The sequence below is a fragment of the Hemiscyllium ocellatum genome, chromosome 16 (assembly GCF_020745735.1).
Source record: "Hemiscyllium ocellatum isolate sHemOce1 chromosome 16, sHemOce1.pat.X.cur, whole genome shotgun sequence".
NCBI lineage: Eukaryota > Metazoa > Chordata > Chondrichthyes > Orectolobiformes > Hemiscylliidae > Hemiscyllium > Hemiscyllium ocellatum.
In genome coordinates this window covers 72,904,859-72,931,515 of record NC_083416.1, presented here as the reverse complement: position 1 = coordinate 72,931,515, position 26,657 = coordinate 72,904,859, and the positions used below count along the sequence as shown (strand labels likewise).

At 43.1% G+C, this 26,657-nt stretch overlaps 1 protein-coding gene across 2 annotated transcripts; it reads right to left on the bottom strand.

Moving 5' to 3' along the window:
* Positions 1-26,657, bottom strand: LOC132823276 (LON peptidase N-terminal domain and RING finger protein 1-like). Of its 2 annotated transcripts, XM_060836927.1 has the most exons (9): positions 26,371-26,657; positions 16,771-16,915; positions 16,542-16,641; positions 12,032-12,146; positions 11,738-11,859; positions 10,575-10,733; positions 6,849-7,011; positions 4,273-4,422; positions 1-2,282 (listed from the first exon to the last, which is right to left on the bottom strand). In XM_060836927.1, the coding sequence occupies exons 1-9, from the start codon at positions 26,641-26,643 to the stop codon at positions 2,124-2,126; spliced, it is 1,386 nt and encodes a 461-aa protein (XP_060692910.1). In that variant the 5' UTR covers positions 26,644-26,657; the 3' UTR covers positions 1-2,123. The 2 variants fall into 2 exon arrangements, with proteins under 2 accessions (XP_060692910.1, XP_060692912.1); XM_060836929.1 differs by lacking the exons at positions 11,738-11,859; positions 12,032-12,146.

Here is a 26,657-nt window from a genome sequence, read left to right as displayed (position 1 = left end):
TCAGGCTCTCTGCCTTTAATCCTGATGAAGGGCTTTTGCCCGAAACATCGATTTTACTGCTTCTCGGATGCTGCTTGAACTGCTGTGCTCTTCCAGCACCACTAATCCAGAATCAGTGAGGAAGGAATGCAAACTCATGTGGAAGAGCAGAGAGTTAAAACAGCAAGATTAGCAGCTGAAGTAGCTAATGATTATAAGCTAATCCATAAAACTTGGTTTGGCTTCCAAAATCAATTTCAGTCCATGAGAGCTAGAAATTGGGGCAAAGAGAAATCCTCACGCAGAAAGGGAAAGGTAGATCTCAGTGAAGATCATAAGGGTCACTTACCTCAGGAGGACAAAGAAGTTAAAAGGCTCCTGTGTTTTCATTGTAATACAATCACCACGCAAAGTCAGTGTTGGTGGGCTAGCAGAAAGCCAAATGTAGGAAAACCAGACAAGTCTGGAAGTTTTGTTGGACTAGTAACAAAAAACACAAGGGAAGTTAGACAACTGCCTCAGAGTGTACAAGATGATCAGAGGTTGATTACGGAGCAAGTGCCAGATCTGCTTAAAAGTTATACATGCAAGGGTAAAGTTTAATCATATAGCTCAGGAGCAATAGGTAAGGAGGTTACAATATTAAGGGACACACGGTCCTCTCAGCCTCTCATGCTGAACGATGAGGAGATATGTACACCTGAGAGACTATTGCCAGAAAAGGTACTGGTAACAGGAATTCATGGTGAGACAAGAAGTGCTCAGTTACGTAAAGTGAGGCTAGAGAGTGCAGAGAAGAGTGGAGAATTTGTGGGGGGAGTACTGGACAAACTCTCAGCTCCAGGAATACAATTTGTCCTTGCAAATGATATAGCTGACTCACTGGGAGACCTGCTGCCTACTCTAGTTGAAAAGCTAGTTGGATATGTTGAGTTCTGTAGGGGTTCTTTATTCTGTTCTTTGTGTTTCATTGTGTAATTATGTGAATAAATGTTTGTCTGTTTTAAAATCTAGTAGTCAACCTAGCTAACTTAATCTGGGTAATTTTCACTGTATACTTAACAAAACAAATTGTGATGCTATGGTCTGAGCTGCCTGCTTAAGAATGTTTTGATTGGTCTTGCTTAGCCCATAGCATATGTTAAATGCAGGAGCTGTAGCCATGTACAGAATCTCAACAAGAAAATGTTCATCGGCCCCTTCTGTACTTCCATAATCTTTACAAAATTGCAGATTTCAAGAACTCATGGATGTCAATAATTAAATAGGGAGTCTGCCACAGAGGGAAATAGGTAATTATCATTGTACTGAGATGTCATTTGCTGGTAAAATGGATCAAGTTGTGGAAAATGACGACACTCTTCACTGCTTCACAGCAGCATCCAGCCAAGTGCTCGTGTCACCCTGTTAGAAATGTTCTTTCCCCTTACTGCGGACCTTGGGCAGAGGCCAGGTTTTCATCCTGTGGTCACTGTCCATTGGAGATCGGGTGCTCTCATATTCCAGCCTGTGTACCAGCAACCAGTGCTGCATTGCGATTGGGTGGTGCCTTAGCTTACTGATTTGACAGAGAATGCGAAACCTCTGCATCTTCATCCTGTCGGGATCAAATTACTCCTCATCTGAACTCCATACATCATTTCAGAACATCTTAACCCACCCATTCTTTCAGCATCATTAGGACAAAATCCTGGAACTCCTTTCTTCACAGTATTGTAGGTCTACCTACACCAAATGGACTGCAGCAGCTAAAGAAGGCAGCTCACCACCACCTTCTCAAGATCAACTAGGAATAGGCAATAAATACTGGTTGAGTCAGCAAGGCCAACAGCTCCTGAATGAACAAGAAATAACTTAACTGTCTCAGTGTAGTGACTGAAAAACATTTAAACCCAAAGGTACCGTCATCCATAGACCTCCTCTGTTACTCATTGCTTTTCTTTCCAAATCAAAAAGGTTTTGACAATTCAGAACCTACCCAATTATCAGACAAGCAAAGGTTGCAGTCTCCAAGTGTTTAGTCTCCAAGTGTTCAGAAGACAGATACCCCACCCCCCTCCTGCCCTGTTGGAATCTCTCCAGCATATTGGGTAGGAGTGAGTACATAATAAAAGAGATGTTACCATCTCCCTGGTGCTTTGCAATTACAGGATCTGATTCTGCACTAAATAATGCAGGACCCGCTGGAGGTGCGTCAGTCGCTGATGCAATGATGTAGATGAGAGCAGCATCAGTTGAAGACTCGGATCCATTGGGAGAACAGCCAGGAGCCACCAGCACCATTGAGGACCATCTGGAGAGGCCTGAAACCCAACAAATACAACAGTACATCAGCTTTGATGACACAACCACCCACTAGAACAATTCCATTATCAAGCTCATCCTCATCAATCCCCTTAAGCAGGGAGGAAATGGCCTGGTGGTATTATCACTAGACTATTAATCCAGACCCTCAGCTAATGTTCTTGTGACCAGCTTTGAATCTCATCATGGTAGATGGTGAAATCTGAATTCACGTTTAAAAGAACATCTGTAATTAAGAATCTACTGATGACCCTGAAACCACTGCCAATTTGAGTCACAGAGTCAGAATCTGATAGCATGGAAACTGAACCTTTCGTACTGACCTTAATTCAAAACTAAACTAGTCCCACCTGCCTGTGCTTGACCCATATCCTTTCAAATGTTGTACTGTACCGGTTTCCAGCACTTCCTCTGGAAGTTCATTCCAAACACGAACTACGATGAAAAAGTCCTTCATGTCCTTTCCAAATCTCTCCTCCCACCTTAAAAATATGCCCCCTAGTCTTGAAATTCCTCACCCAAGGGAAAGGGCACCTGCTATTTGCCTTATCTATCCCCCACACAATTTCATAAAGTTCTATAAAGTCACCCCTCAACCTCCTACCTCTACAGTGAAGAACGTCCCAGCCTGTTCAGACTCTCCTTATAACTTAAATTCTCATTTCCAGCAACGTCCTGGTAAATCTTTTCTGAACTCTCTCTGGCTTAATAATATCCTTCCTATACCGGGGAGACAGCACTAGACACAGTACTCCAGGAGCGATTGCACCAATGTTCTATACAACCTCAACATAATGCCCCAATTACTATACTCAAATGATCTGACCAATGAAGGCAAGCATGCTAAACATCTTCTTAACCACCCTATCGATATGTGATGCAAACTTTAAAGAATTATGTACCTGAATCCCTAGGTCTCTCTGTTCCACAACACTACCCAAGACTCTACATTTAATTGTATAAGTCTTGCCTTTATTTATTTTACCAAAATGCAACATCTTGAATTTATTCAAATTAAAATCTATCTGCCACTCTTCAGTCCATTGATCCAATTGATTAAGATCTCTTTGAAATTTTATATAACCTCCTTCACAGTCTACTATATCACCAATCTTGTGTCATCTATAAATTTACTAACCATTCTTTCTATATCCTCATATAAATCATTTGTATAAATGGCAAACAAGATTCCTGGAATAACCCATCTGGCACACTAATGTCCTTCAGAGAAGGAAATCTGCCATCCTTACCTGGTCTGGCCTACACGTGACTCCAGACCCACAGCAATGTGGTTGACTATCTATTGCCCTCTGAAGTAGTCTAGCAAATGAATCAGTTCAAGGACAGCTAGGGATGGGCAATAAATGCTGACCAGTCAGCAACACCTTGTCCCACAAAATGAATCAAATAAAAAGCTGCATTAGGGAGATGCCATTACCTGCTGTCCTTGGTTGCACCATTTGGCTCCACATTACTCGTTACTACCGATGGTATGTAGAAAATCCAAGATGGATGGAAGTGAAGTGAATCAGAATTTGCTCTGCTAATAAACTAGAGCAGTGACAACATATCCAACTTTTGTGAGCCGTTCCTGTTCTTTCCACTGCCCCTATTCACTCCCACAGTCTTCAATACCTACCCAGACTAAATACACCCTCACTTGAACATTCAATATTTGGGATCAGAAGCAGATTTACTTTGCTATAATGATTTAATAGAACAGTATTTAAAAAGCTTTACACAATATTTCACTGTTCTGTTCATGATGTGGGAATGCTTGATGCCAGTGTCTGAAGTTGGAAGAGTTGTGTTTTAGCAGCAGTATCTTACGGATGGACAAATAAGTGCCCACAGAGAAAGAGTTAAAATTCCACTACTATTAGAAAACTGGGAAATAAATAAAAATGGTAACATGCGCCACACCACACTCCTACCACTTTCAGGAATAGTTTTATGACTGAAACTGGGCACCATGAGTTCTCCCTTTACCTGTACATTTCCTTCCTGGTCTGGAATGGGTCCATGCTGGGTGTGTATCCGTCTCTGGAGAATGCTGGGCAGATGGTCAAACCAGTTCCGAGCCTGTGCGTAGACACGGCTGTGCAAGTGGCAGAGGTCAGTCAGTTCGACCCCAGTGACCTACAGAAAGAAAGAACAGAACTCAGAAATGGCCACCAACTCAGATTCCCAGCCTGAGCTATTCCCAATCACTGACTCAACTCACTGAGATTTCGATAAAACAAAGTGTCAGCAAGCTCCTTGTGGGCAACAACAAAAACCAGCATTTCACGTGTCCCAAAACCTAAAAAGCAATTAATGATCTCAACCGGAGTTTACCAAACAGTAATTAATCTTTGTAGCCCTAAAGTAACAAAGCTGCACTTTGGCAGCAGAACATCTCTGTATTGACACAGGGTCAATTCACTTTTTTTTAATAGTTTGCCAACTTTGTCTCTTGTCTCCAAATTCTCAACTTCATTTGATCTCGTTTTGTACGAAGCTGTATGCTAATTCGTTCACTATTCCCACCAATTAGTCGTGAATGATTGGTGGGAATATGAATGAATTAACCATTCTTCGTGGCTCTAACTTATCCTCAGTGAGAAGAATCAATCATAGACAAATTAAAACGTAGCTCAGATCTAGATAAAGTTCTGCAAAACAAAAAACAAAACACAAACTCCCAGCCTACACCATCCTTTCCACCACACTGCCCTGCCCACCATCTCCCATGAATGACATGGGGCAGTTTGGTGGCTCAGTGGTTAGCACTATTGCCTCAGTGTCAGAAACCAAGCTTCGTGCAACTGTCTGTGTAGAGTTTGCACATTCTCCCTCTGTCTGTATGGGTTTCCTCTAGGTGTTCTGGTTTTCTCCCACAGTCCAAAGAGATGTAGATTAGATTCCCTACAGCGTGGAAACAGGCCCTTCGAACCAACAAGTCCACACCGACCCTCCGAAGAACAACCCACCCAGACCCATTCCCCTACGTTTATTCCTGGCTAATGCATCTATCACTATGGACAATTTAGCATGGCCAATTCACCTTGGGAGGAAACCAGAGCACCTAGAGGAAACCTACGCAGACACGGGGAGAATGTGCAAACTCCACACAGACAGTTGCCTGAGGCGGGAATTGAATCCGGGTCTCTGGCACTGTGAGGCAGCAGTGCTAACCACTGTGCCACCGTAGGTTGCCTGGATTAGCCATGCTAACTTGTCCATAGTGTCTAAGGGTGTGTAGGTTAGGTGGATTAGCCATGGGAAATGCAGGGTTACAAGGATAGGTGAGGGGTTAGGTCTGGATGCAATGTTCTTCCGAGAGTTGGAGTGGATTCAATGGGCTGAATGGCCAGCTTCCACACTGTAAAGATTCTATGATGATGATTTCTGTTGGAAAATAGACAGTTTGGTTATCACCGCTGAAAATGTGTTGCTGGTTAAAGCGCAGCAGGTCAGGCAGCATCCAAGGAACAGGAAATTCGACGTTTCGGGCTAAAGCCCTTCATCAGGAATGAGGAAAGTGTGTCCAGCAGGCTAAGATAAAAGGTAGGGAGGATGGACTTGGGGGAGGGGCGATGGAGATGTGATAGGTGGAAGGAGGTCAAGGTGAGGGTGATAGGCCGGAGCGGGGTGGGGGGGGAGAGGTCAGGAAGAGGATTGCAGGTTAGGAGGGTGGTGCTGAGTTCGAGGGAATCAACTGAGACAAGGTGGGGGGAGGGGAAATGAGGAAACTGGAGAAATCTGAGTTCATCCCTTGTGGTTGGAGGGTTCCCAGGCGGAATATGAGGCACTCTTCCTCCAACCGTCGTGTTGTTATGTTCTGGCGCTGGAGGAGTCCAAGGACCTGCATGTCCTTGGTGGAGTGGGAGGGGGAGTTAAAGTGTTGAGCCACGGGGTGGTTGGGTTGGTTGGTCCGGGCGTTTGGTTATCACCCCCAATTTCTAATTTCCCTCCTCAATACCAGCAACATATTGATATTTCTTCAACCGCAAGAGCTCCACAATGGAGGCCAAGGGAAGGCTGTTGTACAAAGAGATAGTCAATTCAGATTGGTTCCATATGTTTGGTCCTTCCTCACAGTAAGCACTTTCCACCAGCTCCAGGATCTGAAATTCCCATTCTGCTCTCCTTTCTGTGACATCCATGCAGCCTCGATATGGTGAAGATTGACCCTGCAGCTTGCCATGAGATGGCAAAGGGTAGGGGATGGCTTTGTAGTATTTTTCACTGGACTGTTAATCCAGACACCCAGTTAATATAGTGGGGACCCGGGTTCAAATCCCGCCACAGCAGATCATAAAAAGAAAACCTGGAATTAAAATTTAATGACAACCATGAATCCATTGTCGAATATTGGAAAAACACATCAGGGTCACTAATGTCCTTTAGGGAAGGAAACTGGCATCCTTACCTAGTCTGACCAACACATGACTCCAGACCCACAGCAACGTGGTTGACTCTTTACTACCTTCTAGGCAATTAGGGATGGGCAATGAGTGCTGCCTGGCCAGTGACGCCCTCATCCCACGAATGAATAAAGAAAACAAAAGGTGCACACTTACTTGTTTGTCCTCCAAGTATTCAACATCAGCTGTGTTATACCCATCTTTATGTCCTCTTCTCAACACCTTAAAGCGACGTCCCCCAACAGTGCTGACCAGAGACCGACCATCTGGGAGATTTTCACTTTCTTCAATCTTCAGCATGCAGCCAAAATCTGCAAAACTGAGGGCCAACAATGAATTTAAAATCGGAATACAAAATGGGAGCAAAGGCTCAAATGATAAAATTAATGAGCAGTAGAAGAAACTCACAGCAGTTAAACAAACAAAAAAAGACTCTCAATATTAATTCAATGTCTCTGCATTTTCACATTCCTTATCATAATTCCTTCTACTGCCTCTAAAAGGACTTTAGCTTCTCTCTTCCCTTTCATGTACATGTCGAAGCTCATACAACTTGATTTTATATTCTTGACTAATTTACTCGTGTTCTATCTTTTGTCCCTTTTCATCAACTTTCTGATGGTCACATCTGTTTTCTAACACATTTTCAATCATCAGAGTTGCTACTGCTCCTTACAGAAGTATAGACCTCTTCTGTTAATCCAATGCTGATGTGGAATGCATTTTTGGTTTGATATTTTGAATTGTATCTTTAACAGTTTCCTGCTGTTTAATTAACACTATCTTTCAGTCTATTTATCCAACCAATCTTAGCTAATTCTCCACTCATACCTATTGCAAATACAAGTATGAGGTCATGCATTTTGAAAGATCTGATTCCAGAGCGTAAATGGAAAAGCCCTGGGGAAAATTGACGTACAGAGAGATCTGGGTGTTCAAGTCCATTGTACCCTGAAGGTGGCAACGCAGCTGGGTGGAGTGGTCAAGGCGGCATATGGCACGCTTTCCTTCATCAGGTGGGGTATTGAGTACAAGAGTTGGCAGGTCATGTTACAGTGTATAGGACTTGATTGACATCTACAAAATCATGAGAGGTATAGACAGGGTAGATAGCTTTTTCCTACAGTGGGGGATTCAAATACCAACTGTCACGAGTTCAAGATAAGAAGGGAAAAGTTTAAGGGGTAAGTTCTTTGCACAGAGGGTGGTGGGTGCCTGGAACACATTGCCAGCAGAGGTGGTAGAAATGGACATGATAGCATCATTTAAGATGTATCTAGACAGATACATGAATGGGCAGGGAGCAGAGGCATACAGATCCTTAGAAAATAGGCAATAGGTTCATCTAAAGGATCTGGATTGGCACAGGCTCGTAGGGTCTAAGGGCCTGTTTCTGGGCTATAATTTTCTTTGTTCTATGTTCTATTGTTATGACATGGAGGTGAACGGTTTCTGTTAACTAAACCAGACACCCAGAAAAGCTTGCCTCACCTCGTAATCTGTTAAAATATGGGTGACAGGACTCTTAAATTCCACTATTTAAAAAAACATCAATTTATTTTCTTACTCTAAAAGTGAACATTTTCACAAATCTAAGCCCCCTTTCTGTTAACTGCTTAGTCTCTGACTCCAACTCTACAACAAGATGTTGGTTCCAATAAGATAATTAGATTAGATTAGATTACTTACAGTTTGGAAACAGGCCCTTCGGCCCAACAAGTCCACACCGACCCGCCGAAGCGCAACCCACCCATACCCCTACATTTACCCCTTACCTAACACGGGCAATTTAGCATGGCCAATTCACCTGACCCGCACATCTTTGGACTGTGGGAGGAAACCGGAGCACCCAGAGGAAACCCACGCAGACACGGGGAGAACGTGCAAACTCCATAGTCAGTCGCCTGAGTCGGGAATTGAACCCGGGTCTCAGGCGCTGTGAGGCAGCAGTGCTAACCACTGTGCCACCGTGCCGCCCACTAATTATTAATTATGTTAGCTTAATCTCAAAATCACAGAGACTTTTTCTTCTCCACTGTATTCAGTTTTCCTGCTGCTCCTCTCCCAGGGTTGTCTTCTTTCTTTTTACTGTAAGTAGGTTTTACATGAAAAGGTACCATTGATAGTGTTTTCTAATATTTTTGAGAGCAAGTTGTTAGATGGGCAGTTTCTCTCTCTATGGCAGTTGCTCTCTGACAATTTTCAAAATGTCCGCATTCTTATACCCCCAAAATTGGATTGTCTCATGGGTTCAATGTTGGCAAAACAATAAATTCAAACTCAATTGGGTTTTAGTATCCTGGGTCATAACTTAAACGGATTGGTTAAATTCAAATTGTTGTCAAAGCAGCACCCAAAACTCAGGTATCACAGCCAAATGTAACATATCTTCAATTTTCCACTACACTCTGGGACTGTGATCCAGTCATATACACAGGTGCTTATAATCTCTCATTTCAGAACAGCATTCATACTCTCAAAAGATACAGTACATGCCTTCAACTTCATAACACTATGTAACTGATTTTAAGATTTGTTTGTGATTGGTGTATGTTACTTTCAAACTTAAAGTGGAATTCAATAGCATTAGACTCACAAGCTCCCAGCAAATCCAATCAATTAACCCTGCATCATTACACAACAGGAGATCTAAAACAGCTTTATCCCAAGTCGGTTCCACATTTCAGGAAACTGTTGCATTAACATGCTACAAATTAACTTTGATGCAACCTGTGCCAGGTTTCTCGATCCACTCTGCACAAAGATTAAGACTGCCCACAATGATTGCATATGATTTGATTTACTCTTATAACTTCCTGTTTACACTTTGTACAAAGGCGTAACTCCAGGTGGTGAATCTTACCACCTTCTATGGCTCTTGCTATTTTTACACTTGTTACTGACTTTCTCACCTCAGATCCTTTCTCATGAATATCATCCTTTACTATCAGGCCTGTACCTCCTCCTTTGTCAAAGTCTTATTTTCTCTCCAATATATTATGTACCCTGAAATATTTCTGTTTCCAACTTTGACCATAATGTCTCTGTAGCGGTGATTAATCTAAACTATTTATCTCATCATGTACTATTGGTATGTCATGTTGAGACACAGAAAGAGCTATGGAATTTTGCTGAACAAATTTTGCTTGATACTGATGTTGCAAATCTTATATGATTGGAATGGAGTTAAAAAAGAATAAATTTTCCCTGACTGAGCAGAGACCAGGAGGGCTGGAGGTGTTTTCACAAACAGGGAGAGATTTAGAATGGGAATAGAGAGCTGTGTTGGGCTAGAGGGTACAGATTTCTGACTGGCAAAAAAAAACTGGAAATATTGAGTTTTGTTTTTAAATATATTGAGTGGTTATACAGTGCATTAACTTTTAGGGTGAGGACAACAGTTCAATGAAAGGCAAGTGGATAAATATTTGGAGAAAATAAAACGCAGGGATATGGGGAAAGAGCTGTGAATGTGACAACCAAGACTGCTCTTCCAAGGTACAGATTCAATGGGCAAAATGGCCTTTTTCCATACTCTGCTGTTCTATGCACAACCCTACACTGAACACGTGTTGAAAAATGTGTTGCTGGAAAAGCGCAGCAGGTCCGGCAGCATCCAAGGAGCAGAAGAATCGACGTTTCGGGAATAAGCCCTTCTTCAGGAACACGTGAACACGTGTGTTACATTAAACTGAAAACCTTCCAATAAGTGTTGCATCACCATTCAAGTTATTAAAAATTCTGCATCAGCAATCCAAAGACTGATTCACATTTTGTGCAGTACGTCACAGAATGAAGTATATTTGACACGATGTCCTTAGCTGGATTGCAATTGCCCCATAGACAGCAGTTACTACAGCAACCCCAGACCACTGCACGCACATTTTTACACTGTCATATATGCACATCCCGAATGTTTTAGTTCCTGTCTCCAGGCATCGTCGCATCATCAGTCTGTAGCGGGGCTCAAAGATATGCAGTGGGCAGGAGATTCTCGGGAATGCCATTGTGCAGACAAAAATCGGAACGTCCTTTGTCAAACTAGAAAAAAACAGACGTAATTCATACAGCCAATTACCGGCAGAGTCAACCAGCTCAAACATTCCAATAACTCACCATAACAAAATAATTCACTTCCCTGCCCTTTCAGCCCTCTCCCAACACAATCTCCCTCAATTTCCACTCCTCTCCTGCCAAACATTCACTGTCTCTTCTTACCCAAAGACACAATAGGACCCTCATCTCATCCCAAGGCCCCTGTCCCATATCAGTCCAAACTCATGTTACCCCCTTTGTTTTGCCAGCTCTCAATCTCTCCCCACTCTCCTTCCAAACAGAGTTCCTCCTACACTATACAGGCCTCCCCAGCACCCCCACCCCAGCCGTGGCCTTCCTTCAATACCAGCCCTTATCTTTGACCTCTTTTTCATGATCAGCTCTGAATAGAGTGAACATGGAGAAGGTGTTCCTACAAGTGGAAGAGATTGTCACCCAAGGGCACAGCCTCAGAGTGAAGGGTTGATCCTTTAGAACTGAGAGGAGTAGGAATTTCTTCAGCCAGATGCAGGTGAATCTGTGGAACTCATTGCTGCAGAGGGTTGTGGAGGCCAAGTCATTGAGTATATTTAAGATTGGTAAGGGGGAATCAAGGGTTACAGGAAAAGACAGGAGAATGGGATTGAGAAACGTGTCAGCCATGATTGAATGGTGGAGCAGATTCAATAGGTCGAATGGATTAAGTCTGGTCCCATACCCGACAGTCTTATAACCCATACCCTCCGACCTCCCTTCCTCAGCACAACCCTTCCCCTTTCCCACCCTTACTCGCTCCGTTCCTAATCCCACCCTCTTCCACTTCTTTCTACTTCCTCTTCCCTACCCCCTCTACCTTCCCACTCCCAAACCCACCACGCCCCTCCACGCGACACATTGGTCTCCCTCCTCCACCTCTGCACTCCCACCCCCAGTCACACCCCCTTCCTACTTCCCTCCCACTTCCCCTCTCCTACCCTCACCCCTTACTCGGGGAGGGGGTTCCCACTCACTTGGACAGTTCTGCCATTTCAATTTCACTCTGCCGTTTCCTCTCTGCAAATTCTGTGGGGAAGTATACGGTGATGAGGGAGTCAAGGAGCTGGGTGACCCGATACTGCCTCTGCTGCAGGAACTGGAAGCAGGGGGGAACATCAGAGAAGAGAGCTTCAGACAAGGCTTTCAACTCTCCCATGTACTGTAAGACCATGCACCATGTTTTCGCGTGGCCCGCCGTACCTCCTAAATGTACAATCACGTATGCCTTTTACCTTCGGCTGATAATAAACACACTTTGCAAAACTTGCCTTTCTCAGGTCCTCCTTGCACAGAGGACAGCACGGTCTGTAATCCATACATCGCTCAACACATTTCTTACAGAAGGTATGGCCACAGGGGGTGGTGACTGGCTCAAATAATAATCTGGAAAGCAACACCTCACACATCAGATATTTTTATAGACCAGACAAGACCCCCTCAAAACATTTCAAGAAAGTATCCCAGACCCTAACTTTGCTAGTTGTTTTAAGCAGGTGTAACATGGATATTCCAGGAGGAAAGCAGCTGGTCCAACCACAGTTTTAAATAAAACAGAATTTATTTACAAGATTATTGAATGAAGCACAAATAACAGAATACTGAATAACTTAACTAATCCGAAAACCCGACAGATTATCCCAACTTAATGGTGCTGTTCCAAATTCTTGCAACAATCTCCATTAACATCCCTTAACACAAAAGGTAAAATCAAACAGAGGTTCTCACAGGAGGGAAGAGAGAGAGAGAGAGAGAGTACCAGCCTGGACCTGCTTCTTTGGGTCCAGCAGCTTTTCCCACACTGCTGCTAAAAAACAAACCAAATCAAACCACAGAAGAGCTGAGCTGGGCGAACTGGCCACTCCACTTTCATTGCATAAGTGTACTTTTTTAAAACTTGGAAGCCTTCTGCCTGAAGCAGTATATGTTAGCTATTATCAAATTGGCCCTAAAACCCTTCAACCCCAAAGTTTCGAGTCTGTGATATCTAACAAAAAGCCAAGGACAGCATAACCTTGTTAAAAGGAGCAACACTGTCACAAAATGAAATAAAATTTGTGCACTTCTGGTCTCCCTGTTAGAGGAAAGACATTGTGAAACTCGAAAGGGCGCAGACAAGATTTACAACGATGTTGGAAAGGTTGGAGGATTTCAGCTATAGGGAAAGGCTGAACAGGCTGGGACTGTTTTCCCTGAACAGTCAGAGATTGAGGGATGATCTTATAGAGATTTATAAAATCATGAGGCACATGGATAGGGTGAATAGCCAAGGTCCTTTCCCCCTGGGTGGGGGAGTCCAAAACTAGAGGGCATAGGTTTAAGGTGAGAGGGGAAAGATTTAAAAGAGACCAAAGGGGCAAAATTTTCACACAGAGGTTGGTGCGAATATGGAATGAGCTGCCAGAGGAAGTGGTGGTGGCTGGTACAATTACAACATTTGAAAGGCATCTGGATGGGTACATGAATATGAAGGGTTTAGAGGGATATGGGCCAAGTGCTGGCAAATGGGACTACGTTAGTTTAGGATATCTGGTTGGCGTGGAACATATTGGACTGAAGGGTTGATTTCTTTGCTGTACAACTGCATAATTCAGTAGTGTGGAGCTGCTTTAAGTGAGAGGCCAGTTACATGCTGACTCCATATTGTCACTAATTGCAGGCCACACCAATCCCCACAAAACATTCCTCAATCACTGCTCCTAAGTCTTATGGTCTCACAGGTTTGAGCGTAGAACTACTATTTATGTCCATCAAATTCCCAGCTCCATTAGATACCCAAACCCATGACACAGAGCAATGCCATTCCTGGTGCTTTCACTGGAGTGTGCCTCATGATTAAAAACCTCGAGGAAATTGATGTGGGCATTTATCTCATTGTTATTGCTGCACACAATTTACTTTTGCCAGTTTCTATTTCACTGCAGTGAAAAAAAAAGTTATCCTTCTTTTGCAATTCAGTACCCTGCCTCAACTCCCCAAAAATGTTCTTTTGTATAAACATAATCTGTCAGATTTGAAGTTTATCATCTATTATTACCTGGGAACTTGGGTTCTGAAATAGAGGTAAAAGGGTTTTTGGTTTCAGTTCAGTGAAGCTGATGTTTTTTTTAAGGGCCAGAAACTATTTTTTAATCAATGGCTTGAAGGAGCATTTCTAAAAAAAAATTGTGACTTAAGCTAAATGACAAGATAAGCTACCTGTTGAGATCATTGTTCCTGTTTACTAATTTGAGTTTTTATAGCCCAGAGAGAGAAGCAGATTGAGTTCAGAAGCAAAGATCATTACCAACAGATACACAAAGAACTGAAAAAGCAATCTGGTTAGATTCCTTAGAGTTCAACGAGAATATTTAGTCACCAGGAACATTCTGTTAGAAATGTTAAGGTTTTCTATGAAAAATTGTCTCCCCCATTCTTCTAAACATCATTCAATGTAGTCCCAACTGATCCTGTCTTGTTTCATATTAAATCCTGCCATCCCAGGAATCAGTCCAGTAAGCCTTTGTTGCACTTCCTCTATAGCCACAACATCCTTCCTCAGATAAGGAGACCAAAGCTGCAAACAATACTCCAGGTGTGGTCTCACCAAGGCCCTGTACAATTGTAGAAAGACATCCCTGCTCCTGTATTGGAATACCATTGCTATAAAGGACAATGTATCATTTGCCTTCTTCACCACTTATTGTCCTTTCATGCTTATTTGGACCAGGACACCCAGGACTCATTGTATCTCCAATTTCTCAATCTATTTCCATTTAGGTAAAAATGAATCTTCATGGATTTTGATATGACACTTGTCAAGATACTCCCTCAAATATTTAATTAGGCTAAAAGCTCGCAGAAATGTAAATTGCTGATGTGTTCAGAAATCTGTTATGCCAAGTCCACTCCCATACAAGACAAATGGAAGAAAAAGATTTGTAATTACAAAGAGATTGCAGTGCCTTAAGTATTTGTGAAGTGTAATTGGTATGGTAATGCAGGGAAATACGGCATCCAAATACATTAGTAAGATTAGCCAGTGGAACAGGAGAGTAAGAATAATAGGTATAATTGGAAATGGCAAGTCATGCCCCACAATATCTGTGCTGGAACAGCAACTAGTCAATATCCATTACTGACTCAGATAACACGGGAACAATATATGCAGGTTTCTTGACGACTCCAAAGATGGGAAATGGTAGCATTGTTGGAGAAAGTGAGGACTGAAGATGCTGGAGATCAGAGTCAAAAAGTGAGGCGCTGGAAAAGCACAGCCAGTTAGCAGCATCCGAGGAGCAGGAGAGTTGACATTTCAAGCATAGGCTCAGTAGAATAGTAATAATGTCACTGCACCAATAACCCAGAGGCCCAGGTTAATAGCTTCAGATCCCACCACAACATGTGGTGAAATTTAAATTCAGCTGCTACATCAGGATTGTAAAATCATAGTGAAGGTGATCATGATAATTACAACTGATTGTGTAAAAACCCATCTGGTTCACTAATATCCTTTAGGGAAGGAAATCTGTTGTCCTTGGCCATCCTGTGACTGTAGGTGCACAGCAATCTGGCTGATTTTTATCCACGATCTGAAATGGTCCCAACATGTACTTCAGTTCAAGGAGCAGTTAAGGACAGGCAACAAATGTTGGTTTTGCCAGTGATGCATGAATCCCATGGAAGAAAACGGAAACAAATCGTGTAGATAAGAGCAAAGAAGTGCATGAATGAATTGTGGCAGATGGATTTCAATTCAGGAAAGTATTAAGTTATCTGTTTTGGAACAAAAGGAATGGATACATCTGAATATTTTTGAGTATATTATGGGCGATGGAAATTGAGGAATCCCTGTGTGGAAAAAAAAACACTCCCTAAGCTAATGGAATCTTACAGTTTGAGAGATAGAACAGAAAGGGTGGGGAGAGGAGGAAATGTTTGCTAGCATTTAAAGTTCTCTGTATCATTCTAACCATCACATCTTAGAAAGGATTATATTGGGTTCAGAAAGAGTGCCGTACAGATCTCCAGAATGTTACCAGGACTCGGGTTAAATTATTTAGATGAAACATACTGGGGATACTCTTGGAGTATGAAAGCAAAAAGACAATTAAAGTTTTCAAGATTTAGAAGAAAATGATGGAGAAGATAGAGACAACATTTGCCACTTTTTCAGGGGAGGGGTGGTGGTGAAAGGCTAGGAAAACTGGAAACAGACTCAAAATTAGAAGCAGCTTATTCAGCAGATGGGTCAGGAAACACTTTTAAGCAAAATGTAGAAAATGCTAATTAAACTAATTATTTAAAATTTGACTTTGATAGATTTTTGTTATAGAGTCATAGAGATATACAGCACAGAAACAGATCTTTGGTCAAACCCGTCCATGCCAACCAGATATCCTAATCTAATTTAGTCCCATTTTCCAGCACTTGGCCTATATCCCTCTAAATCCTTCCTATTCATACACCCATCCAGATGCCTTTTAAATGCTGTAATTGTACCAGCCTTCACCACTTCCTCTGGCAGCTCATTCCATACATGCACCACCCTCTGCATGATCAAATGTAAAAGAGGCAAGAGATCAGATACGGTCTCACTGTCGGATCAAAAGTGTACTAATTGCTTAACAGACTCCTTCTCTTCTGTATTTTTTTCATTTTTCTCTCAGGCATACAACTGAACGGGACCTAACCAAACACGACACAACAAAAAGAAATCAAGCAACAGAAGTCTCTCTCTGACAGAGGAGACATCTAGGTGTAGATCACTTCACTGAGTATTCAGTAAATAATTCCACTCACCTTGCACAAACTGAGCACTCAAAGTCTGAGATGCTGAGGAGTTCAGGAGGCACAGACCGAGAGCAGGGGCAGGAATATGAGACATTATACTCATCCGAGTCTATAGATAAACAATGCTGGATTAACTAATGAACACAGCTATAAATAGACAACACTGTGCATTCCCAGCTGGACACACGCACACATGTCCTGCAATGTGACAGCTTATAACATTGATTTTTAACTTCACCTGAGATGCTCTCTCTTTCTTCAGAAAGCTTGCTTGTTGCATCGCTTGCCATTGTTTGAAATATCAGATATTTCTCACTAGAGTGCTCCCACGTTAAAGGCACTTGTCCTTTCTGCAAACACTCTGTAGCCTCCAGTGACAGATTCTGGTCAAGAGGACAAAGGAGATGGTACAAGAAGTTATAGTTTCAGCACACCACCAGAAATGTTTTGGACATTCCTCAGAATCTGCAACACACTGAGCTCAACAAACAATGGTCAAAACAGCGGCAGTAGTGAATATTTTCATTGTCCAGCTTGAATTGCGGTCCACCTAAATGGAGCAGAATCTTCCATCCATCTCAAAACCCTTGATATTTCTTTCACACTGGGCATTCAAATTATCGAGTCCTTCCCCAACCACCTGGATTCCTGCCCGTGTCTCAACTCAAGAGACTTTGTACCATCCGTCATCAGGTGGGCAGCATGATGGCTCAGTGGTTAGCACTGCTGCCTCATACCGACAAGGATCTGGGTTTGAGTCGGGTGACTGTCTGTGTGGAGTTTGCACATTCTCTCAGTGTCTGCAAGTATTTGTATCAGTGTTCTCCCACAGTTCATAAGATGTGCAGGCTAGATGGATTAGCCATAGGAAATACAGGATTAGGGTTATGGGGAGGGAAGGGGGGTGAGACTGGTGTGGAATGCTTTTCAGAGGGGCAGTGTGAACTCAATGGGCTGTATGGGATTCTATGAGATGCTGTCAGTACAAGGTGAACCATTGGTCAGACTGGCTATATCCATGACATTGTGTTATTAATGGAACACTTGAATTACTGGACTAATGCCATCAAAAGTCACCATAGTCCTATCAGACTCATTAGATGACTGGAGGTGATACTTTAGCCTGAGCGTCACCACATCTCAGGTGAGGAGAGAGGTTGAGGAGGACAGTCTTTCATGGCTATTTCAGCTGTTATAGGAATTGCACCACACGGTACCATGTAGATAACCTTTGATTGTCCATGTAATCAGATGATACAATAGCGGAGTTGATAACTAATCACAGTTATCCATTTCTATTAAATGGTCTATAACAGACCCAAAATGAGGTGACGAAAACCCTCTTGCAGTGGCGGAGATGTTTTGCAGCCAGATGTCTGAATTCTGCTGATTTCTCTCAAACACTTTGCACTCAAGATTCTGCCTCAAATCACACACATATTGGATCCCAAAGGTGTTAATTTCTAAAAGAAAAGCTCTCTAAAGTGTACTGGAATGAATCTATGCAAACAGCACCCTCTGTCTTTCCAAAATATACAGAACACAGATCTTTCAGGTATAGAGGAGAGATTTGGGATGCAGAAATCCACAAACCTAATTCCCCATCCAGAAATCTCCTTCCTATCGGAAGAATGTTGTGAAACCTGAAAGGGTTCAGAAAAGATTTAAAAGGATGTCTCCAGGGTTGAAGGATTTGAACGATAGGGTCAGGCTGGGGCTGTTTTTCCTGATGCATTGGGGTGAAGGGTGACCTTATAGAGATCTATAAAATCATGAGGGGCGTGGATAGGATAAATGGACAAGGTCTTTTTACTGGGGTTGGGGAATCCAGAACTAGAGACTAAAAGGTTTAGGGTGAGGGGGGAAATATATAAAAGGAGCCTAAGGGGGAACTTTTTCACACAGACGGTGGTGCATGTATAGAATGAGCTGCCAGAGCGAGTGGTGGAGGTGGGTACAATTACAACAATTAAAAGGCATCTGGATGCATATATGAAAAGGAAGGGTTTAGAGGGACATGGGCCAAGTGCTGGCAAATGGGACTAGATTAGGTTAGGATATCTGGTCAGCAGGGACGAGTTGGACCAAAGAGTCTGTTTCCGTACTGTATATCTCTATGACTCTAAAAGGAAAGGACAATGAGAGAGAAGGCTTAGTATTTCTGGTAGGTGCTTTTCCCCCAGTTGCCTCTATCCCAGGTACTGATTTATTTGCTCATTTTTGAATAATGCACGGTCAAATCCTTCAACCCTGGGAGACATCCTTTTAAATCTTTTCTGAACCCTTTCAGGTTTTATAACATTCTTCCGATAGGAAGGAGATTTCTGGATGGGGAATTAGGTTTGTGGATTTCTGCATCCCAAATCTCTCCTCTATACCTGAAAGATCTGTGTTCTGTATATTTTGGAAAGACAGAGGGTGCTGTTTGCATAGATTCATTCCAGTACACTTTAGAGAGCTTTTCTTTTAGAAATTAACACCTTTGGGATCCAATGTGTGTGTGATTTGAGACAGAATCTTGAGTGTGAAGTGTTTGAGAGAAATCAGCAGAATTCAGACATCTGGCTGCAAAACATCTCCGCCACTGCAAGAGGGTTTTCCTCACCTCATTTTGGGTCTGTTATAGACCGTTTAATAGAAATGGATAACTGTGATTAGTTATCAACTCCGCTATTGTATCATCTGATTACATGGACAATTGAAGGTTTTCTACATGGTACAGTGTGGTGCAATTCCTACAACAGCTGAAATAGCCATGAAAGACTGTTCTTGCCTGGTATCCGTAAGTGAAACAGATATAAAGCAGAGCTGAAAATGTGTTGCTGGTTAAAGCACAGCAGGTTAGGCAGCATCCAAGGAACAGGAAATTCGACGTTTCGGGCCAGAGCCCTTCATCAGGATGAAGGGCTCTGATGAAGGGCTCTGGCCCGAAACGTCGAATTTCCTGTTCCTTGGATGCTGCCTAACCTGCTGTGCTTTAACCAGCAACACATTTTCAGCTCTGATCTCCAGCATCTGCAGACCTCACTTTTTACTCGAAGATATAAAGCAGACCCTGATTTGTGAAATTCTTGCAAGTTTGACTTTAGTGTATTTGAAATACATTCTGTCAGTGTAAATTTAAAACACATTATGATATACTGTCCTCTCCCGGACTATCATGAACTCCACTCATCCACATGATCTTCCCCCTACCACCCAAACAGCCAATGCACTCAGTACCCTGGTTAATCTGGAGGACATATTGGTTTGAAGACTCATGACTGATAATGCAGTGTTGTTCTTTTCACCAAAGATGTTTATACTTTCCGAATGTTATTTCTGGATGTATCACGGGGAGAGAATATTTTACACTGCAAGCATGCTCAAAAAACTGGGCCTGAGGGAATCAGTGCAATGAAGAGGAAAAGCAGGTAAACCATAATGATCAGTCAACATTGAAAGTGCACTAGGTTCCAGAGGTCATAAAATAACTAAACTTCACACTCACTGGGAAAGAGCGAGAGAGAGACACATACGTAAAATAATTATATAGTCACTTTAAATTTATGATGGCAAGTCATGCCAGGAAAGTTGAATAGTTTGCGGTTAAACAATAAAAAATTGCTGAAGAATATGCAATAAACCTTCCGTACATGAATTTTCACAAACAGTTTAATCGCATGGTACTAAATGGAATGCAGCAGCACAGATAAATTTTGGCTACTGGACAGAAAGCAGTAAAGTGTGATGGATGTGTTTTCTTATCTGAGTAAAGAGCTGCACTTGGAAATAAAGGCAAAATATTAAAATTTACAATGGCAAAGGAGAGTGTTTTCCTTTCTCCATTATTTATTCATGACGTGGGCATCACTGCACAGCCAGCATTTGCTGCCCATTCCTATTGCCCCTTTAAAAGAGTGGCTCACTCGCCTATTTCAGACAACAGTTGAGAGTCATTCACATGCTGTGCATCTAGAGCCATGTGTAGGCCAGACCAGGAAAAAGCCAGATTTCATTCCCTAAAGGATGTTAGCGAATCAGATTGGCTTTCACAAAAATCAGCGATAATCACCATCACTAAGATTAGCTTTCAATTCCACATTTATAAATTGAATTAAAATTTCACCAGGTCCTACATGAGATTGGAACCAGTGACCCCAAAGCATTAGCCTGCACCTATGGGTTACTAGAATTAGAATTCATTGTCACGTGTACTCAAGTACAGGGATACAACAGTGCAGTGAAAAGTCTACAATGTCATCAATCCAGGCACCAGCTTAGTTACAAATCTTAAGTAGAAAATAAGGAAATGTAGTTAAAAGTTCAACATTAAAATCCTTCTTAGTATAAAAGTAGAAAAATAAAGAAATGAGATTAAAAGTTCAACATTGAAATCCTCTTTAAATGCTTAGGGGACTCACAATCCCCAGTAGGGTTCCAACTCCTCCATGCCAGCCTCAATCTCTTTGGCATTGGGCTTGCTCTCCCCAGCGTGCTCTCACTGTCCCCTGTGCTGGCTCATCTCTTCCACATTGGGTTTTTAGATACTTCCAGCTCATCAGCTATAGTGATCAGATCAGCCAAACACTAGCGCAGTGCACTAGTGCACCAGTGCTAGTGCAGTGACATCAACAAAATACAATGGGTGAGGTGATGCAGACTTTGAGTTACATAGTCATAGAATCATTGCAATGTACAGCATGGAAACAGATGCTTCGGCCCAACCCAATCAGTCCCATCTGGCCCATATCCCTCCAATACCTTCCTATTCATATACCCATCCAAATGCCTTTTAAATCGTGCAATTGTACCAGCCTCCTCCACTTCCTCTGGCAGCTCATTCCATACACATACCAGCCTCTGTGTGAAAAAATTGCCCCTTAGGTCTCTTTTATATCTTTCCCCTCTCACCCTGAGCCTATGCCCTCTAGTTCTGGACTCCCCCACCCCAGGGAAAAGACTGTATTTATCCTATCCATGCCCCTCATAATTTTGTAAACTTCTATAAGGTCACCTCTCAGACTCCAACGCTCCAGGGAAAACAGCCCCAGCCTGTTCAGCCTCTCCCTATAGCTCAAATCCTCCAACCCTGGCAACGTCTTTGTAAATCTTTTCTGAACCCTTTCAAGTTTCACAACATCTTTCTGATAGGAAGGAGACCAGAATTGCACGCAATATTCCAACAGTGGCCTAACCAATGTCCTGTACAGCTGCAACATGACTTCCCAATTCCTGTACTCAATACTCTGATCAATAAAAGAAAGCATACCAAACGTCTTCTTCACTATCCTATCTACCAGTGACTCCACTTTCAAGGAGCTATGAACCTGCACTCCAAGATCTCATTGTTCAGCAACATTCCCTCCGACATTACCATTTAATGTATAAGCCCTGCTAAGATTTGCTTTCCCAAAATGCAGCACCTCACATTTATCTGAATTAAATTCCATCTGCCACTTCTCGGCCCATTGGCCCATCTGATCAAGATCCTGTTGTAATCTGAGGTCACCCTCTTCGCTGTCCACTACACCTCCAATTTTGGTGTCATCTGCAAACTTACTAACCGTACCACTTATGGTCGCATCCAAAACATTTATGTAAATGACAAAAAGTAGAGGACCCAGTGCCGATTCTTGTGGCACTCCACTGGTCACAGGCCTCCAATCTGGAAAAACAATCCTTCACCACCACCCTCTGTCTTCTACCTTTGAGCCAGTTCTGTATCCAGATGGCTAGTTCTCCCTTTATTCTGTGAGATCTAACCTTGCTAACCAGTCTCCCATGGGGAACCTTGTCGAATACCTTACTGAAGTCCACATAGATCACATCTACTGCTCTGCTCTCATCAATCCTTTGTTACTTCTTCAAACAATTCAATCAAGTTTGTAAGACATGATTTCCCACACACAAAATATGCATTGGAAAAATGTTATGCAAAAGGCACTCTCAATCCATGAAGGGGCCAGAGATAATGGATAAGGTTCTGAATTCCAAAAGGATGAGCTCAGAGTATGAGAGGGCAATGTTTGAACAGGACTGTGTGGTGCGAGAATCTCTGATTTAATCCCTAACCATCTGCGCCAATAAGGAAGAATGGAAAGTTCATAAGACCACATAAGAGGTTTATAAAATCATGAGGGGCATGGATACGATAAATAGGTACAGTCTTTTCCCTGGAATGGGGGAAGCGGGGGGGGGGGGAGTCCAGAACCCGAGGGCATAGGTTTAGGGTAAGAGGGGAAAGATACTGACAGACCTAAGGGGCAACATTTTCACACAGAGGGTGGTGTGTGTATGGAATGAGCTGCCAGAGGAGGTGATGGAGGCTGGTACAATTGCAACATTTTAAAGGCATCTAGATGGGTATATGAATAGGATGGGTTGAGAGGGATTTGGGCCAGGTGCTGGCAAATGGGACTAGACGAGGTTAGGACATTTGGTGAGCATGGACAAGTTGCACCAAAGGGTCTGTTTCCATGCTCCACATATCTCTGATTCAATGATCCCACCCCCAATGCCATACCCTAATATCAATATAGTTACTCCACAGAGGTCTCAGCAGGGGCACAGGTCAGCATCTGAAATTGAATGCTGTTGTAAGATATTGTCGATATATAACTCTTAACATGATATTTATATTCAGATGCTTATATCCTTGGGGCTATATCCTTGCAATGTTATGTGTGTTGTGTAATGCTACTATCACAAGTAAGAGGAACATTAACTAGTTATCACATGCATGTGACATTAACCGTTCAGTCCCCTTTTCTCATTCGCATTTCTGTTGTTTTTGTGAAAATGGCACTTTGAAGTGTTCAGAGATTGCATAACATAATCTCCCCACATTTCTACTTTTCATATCCAATGATTGTATCTGAAGTTTTTTTCATTCATTCATGGGATTAGGCATCACTAGCTAGACCAACATTTATTACCCATCCCTAATTTGCCAGAGGGCAATTAAGAGTCAACTACATCACAGTGGGTCTGGATCACACGTAGATCAGGTGAGAGTGGCAAATTTCCTTCCCTCAAGGATATTAGTAAACATGATGGAGTTTCTGACTATTGGCAATGGATTCATGCTCTTAATTCCAGATATTTTTATATATCTCTCTGTCATATCAGGATTCAAAGCCAGATCCCCAAAACATTACCTGGGCCTCTGGATTAACAGTCCAGTAATAATAAAAGGATGGCAATTTCACATTCAAAGCATTTTAATATAAAATAATGTGCTTTTCAAGTTGTCCCCTTCTCTTTTGCATCCACCTATCAAGGTGGACCAGGCCTCAGTTTAACATCTGTTCAAGACATTAAACTGATGTCAAAATTGACTGGTGATTTCGCCCTAGTTTCCCAGTTTACTGTTGATATTTACTCTTTGAACAAATGCCACTTGAAGAGATTATCCAATCATTGCTGTCTGTGAAATAATTCTGAGCACAAGGTAGTTATGTTACATCAGAGATCATGCTTCAAATGTACCTAAATGTCTATAGAGCACTCTGCAAAGACAAGAGTGCTGAAAGATGTCATCGTACCACCTGTAGAGCAGTTAGTGACTCCTAGACAAGAGTGTGACAATTCCACTCCTGTGCTTGGACACAAATGTCAAGCCTGACACTTCAGTGCAGCACTGGGGGAATGCTGCATCATTGGAGACATCATCTTTTAGGTGAAACATTAGAGAGTGGTCCCATCCCCCTCCTGAGGAGGATGTAAAAGATTCCATGGAACTACATAAAAGATGATCAGGTGATCTTTCCCTAGTGTCCTGATCAATATTGATCCAACTCAAAAAGGGCCAAACAACCCCATTGCCCTGTGGACGAACTCTTCAACTCCTCTTCCCACTCCACCAAGGGCATTCAAGTCTGGGCCTCCTCCACCGCCAAATCCTAGCCACCGGACGCCTAGAGGAAGAACGCCTTATCTTCCGCCTCGGGACTCTCCAACCACATGGCATCAATCCTGATTTCACCAGTTTCCTCATCGCCCCTCCCTCCACCTCATCCTAGATCCGACCTCCAACTTGGCATTGCCATCGAACTATCCTACCTGTCTATCTTCCTTCCCACCTATCCGCTTCACCCATCACCATCATCCCTCAATCCCTCATCTTCATCTATCACCTTCCAAGCTACTTTCCGCTCAGCTCCCCACCCCCCTCCCCTCCTATTTATCTCTCAGCCCCCTTGGCCTGATGAAGGACTTACACCTGAAACGTCAACTCTCCTGCTCCTCGTATGCTGCCTGACGTGTTGTATTTTTCCAGCACCACACTTTTTGACTTTGATTTCCAGCATCTGCAGTTCTCGCTTTCTCAAAGGGCTGAATGGCCTATTTCTGCTGCTATTTTGTATCCTTCATTTAACACTACACGAGAAAATGGCAGATATTCTGGTCATTATTAGGTGATTGCTTGTGGGAGTCTCCTACCATCACAATAGTAACTACAGCTCAGAAGTAGGGTGAAACGGTGGCTCAGTGATTACTACTGGTGCCTCAAAATGTCAAGGACTCAGGTTCGATTCCAGCCTCAGGCAAATGTCTATGTGGAGTTTGCTCCTGGTGCTCCGATTTCCTCCCATGGTCCAAGGATATGCAGACTAGGCAGATTAGCAGGGAAATGCAGAAGTGGGTTTGGGTGGGCTGCTCTTTGGAGGGTTGGTATGGACTCAGTGCTCTACTTCCACACTGTAGGGATTCTATATTCAGCTGCATAATGCTTTGTGACATCTGAAACAAAAACACTGGGAAAACTTGGACAGAGTTAATGTTTCAGGTTACAACTTGTCCTCTACTGACAACCTTTGTCATAGAGTCACGAAGTGCAGATAAAGCCTTTCAGCCCATCAGGTTTAAACTGACCTATACATAATAATCCCTCTTACCAGCACTTGGCCCATAGCTTTGAAATTCCTGATATTCCAAGTGCTCATATGGTGAGGTTTCCTGCCTCTAGCAGCTTCCCAGTCACAGCATTCCAAATTCCCACTGCCCTCTGGATGAATCTTTTTCTTCAAATCTCCTCTAAACATCTTGTTATTTGCCTATAAAATTATGTCCCCTTGTTAGTGACCCTTCAACCAAGGGTGACAACTGCTTTCTGTCCAGGCTATAGGTGACCCTCATAATCTTATATACCTCACCCTTCTCTGCTAATCAGAGAATCCCTACAGTGCGATAACAGGCCCTTCCGCCCAACAAGTCCCATCAGCACTCTGAAGTGTAACCCACCCAGACCCATTCCCCTATCTTAACAACACAACCTCGGTTTTGGGGACAGGATTAGAGTGGTGCTGGAAAAACACAGCAGATCAGGCAGCATCCGAGGAGCAAGTAAATCGACGTTTCGGGCAAAAGCCTTTCATCAGGAGCCCTTTTCCTTGCTCCTCGGATGCTTTTCCAGCACCACTCTAATCTTGACTCTGATCTCCAGCATCTACAGTCCTCACTTTTGCCTCAGCTTTGGGGACACCTAGTTGTCTCGAAAAAGCACATATTAAGGTAAGATTTTTTTTTCCCCTTTCACATGCATGTAACAAATTCTCTTTCATTTTCATCCGCAGTTTTTTTTCCCCAGATGACCTGCAGGGGAACGATGGGTCGAAAGGCCGTCACTTGCTGTATGACTCGAGTCCGAGGGGCAGGTGGAGGAGAATATATTCTTCCGGATGCATTGCTGATTTATTTATCCAGGAGAGGCCGGTTAAAGTGCCTGGACATTACCGTCAGGAAACTCTACATTAACAACCTGCAGGAAGCTGGGGTTTTTTCGGAGGCTCTTGTTTATATTTAGATTCGGTGATTGTCATCTTGCTGTGTGTCTGTTTTTTTTGCCAGTACCTACCTGATGGGAGTGAGAGATCGGTCCCTGACCGCACTCGGCGACCGCACTCGGCTGCCCTTCCTCGGGGAACCACTTCTGCAGCAACCCGTTGGCCAACACGTTCACCCGGTTCCCCTGCAGCTCTTCCCCCACCGACTCCAGGCAAACCGGGCAGCCCCGAGCCGCGCTCCAACACCGGGAGCACAGCGAGTGTCCGCAGGCGGCGGTGACCGGCTCCCGGAGCAGGCGGAGACACAACGGGCAGCCCAGCATACGCCTAGGAACTGGCTCCATTGACACTCAGGAAG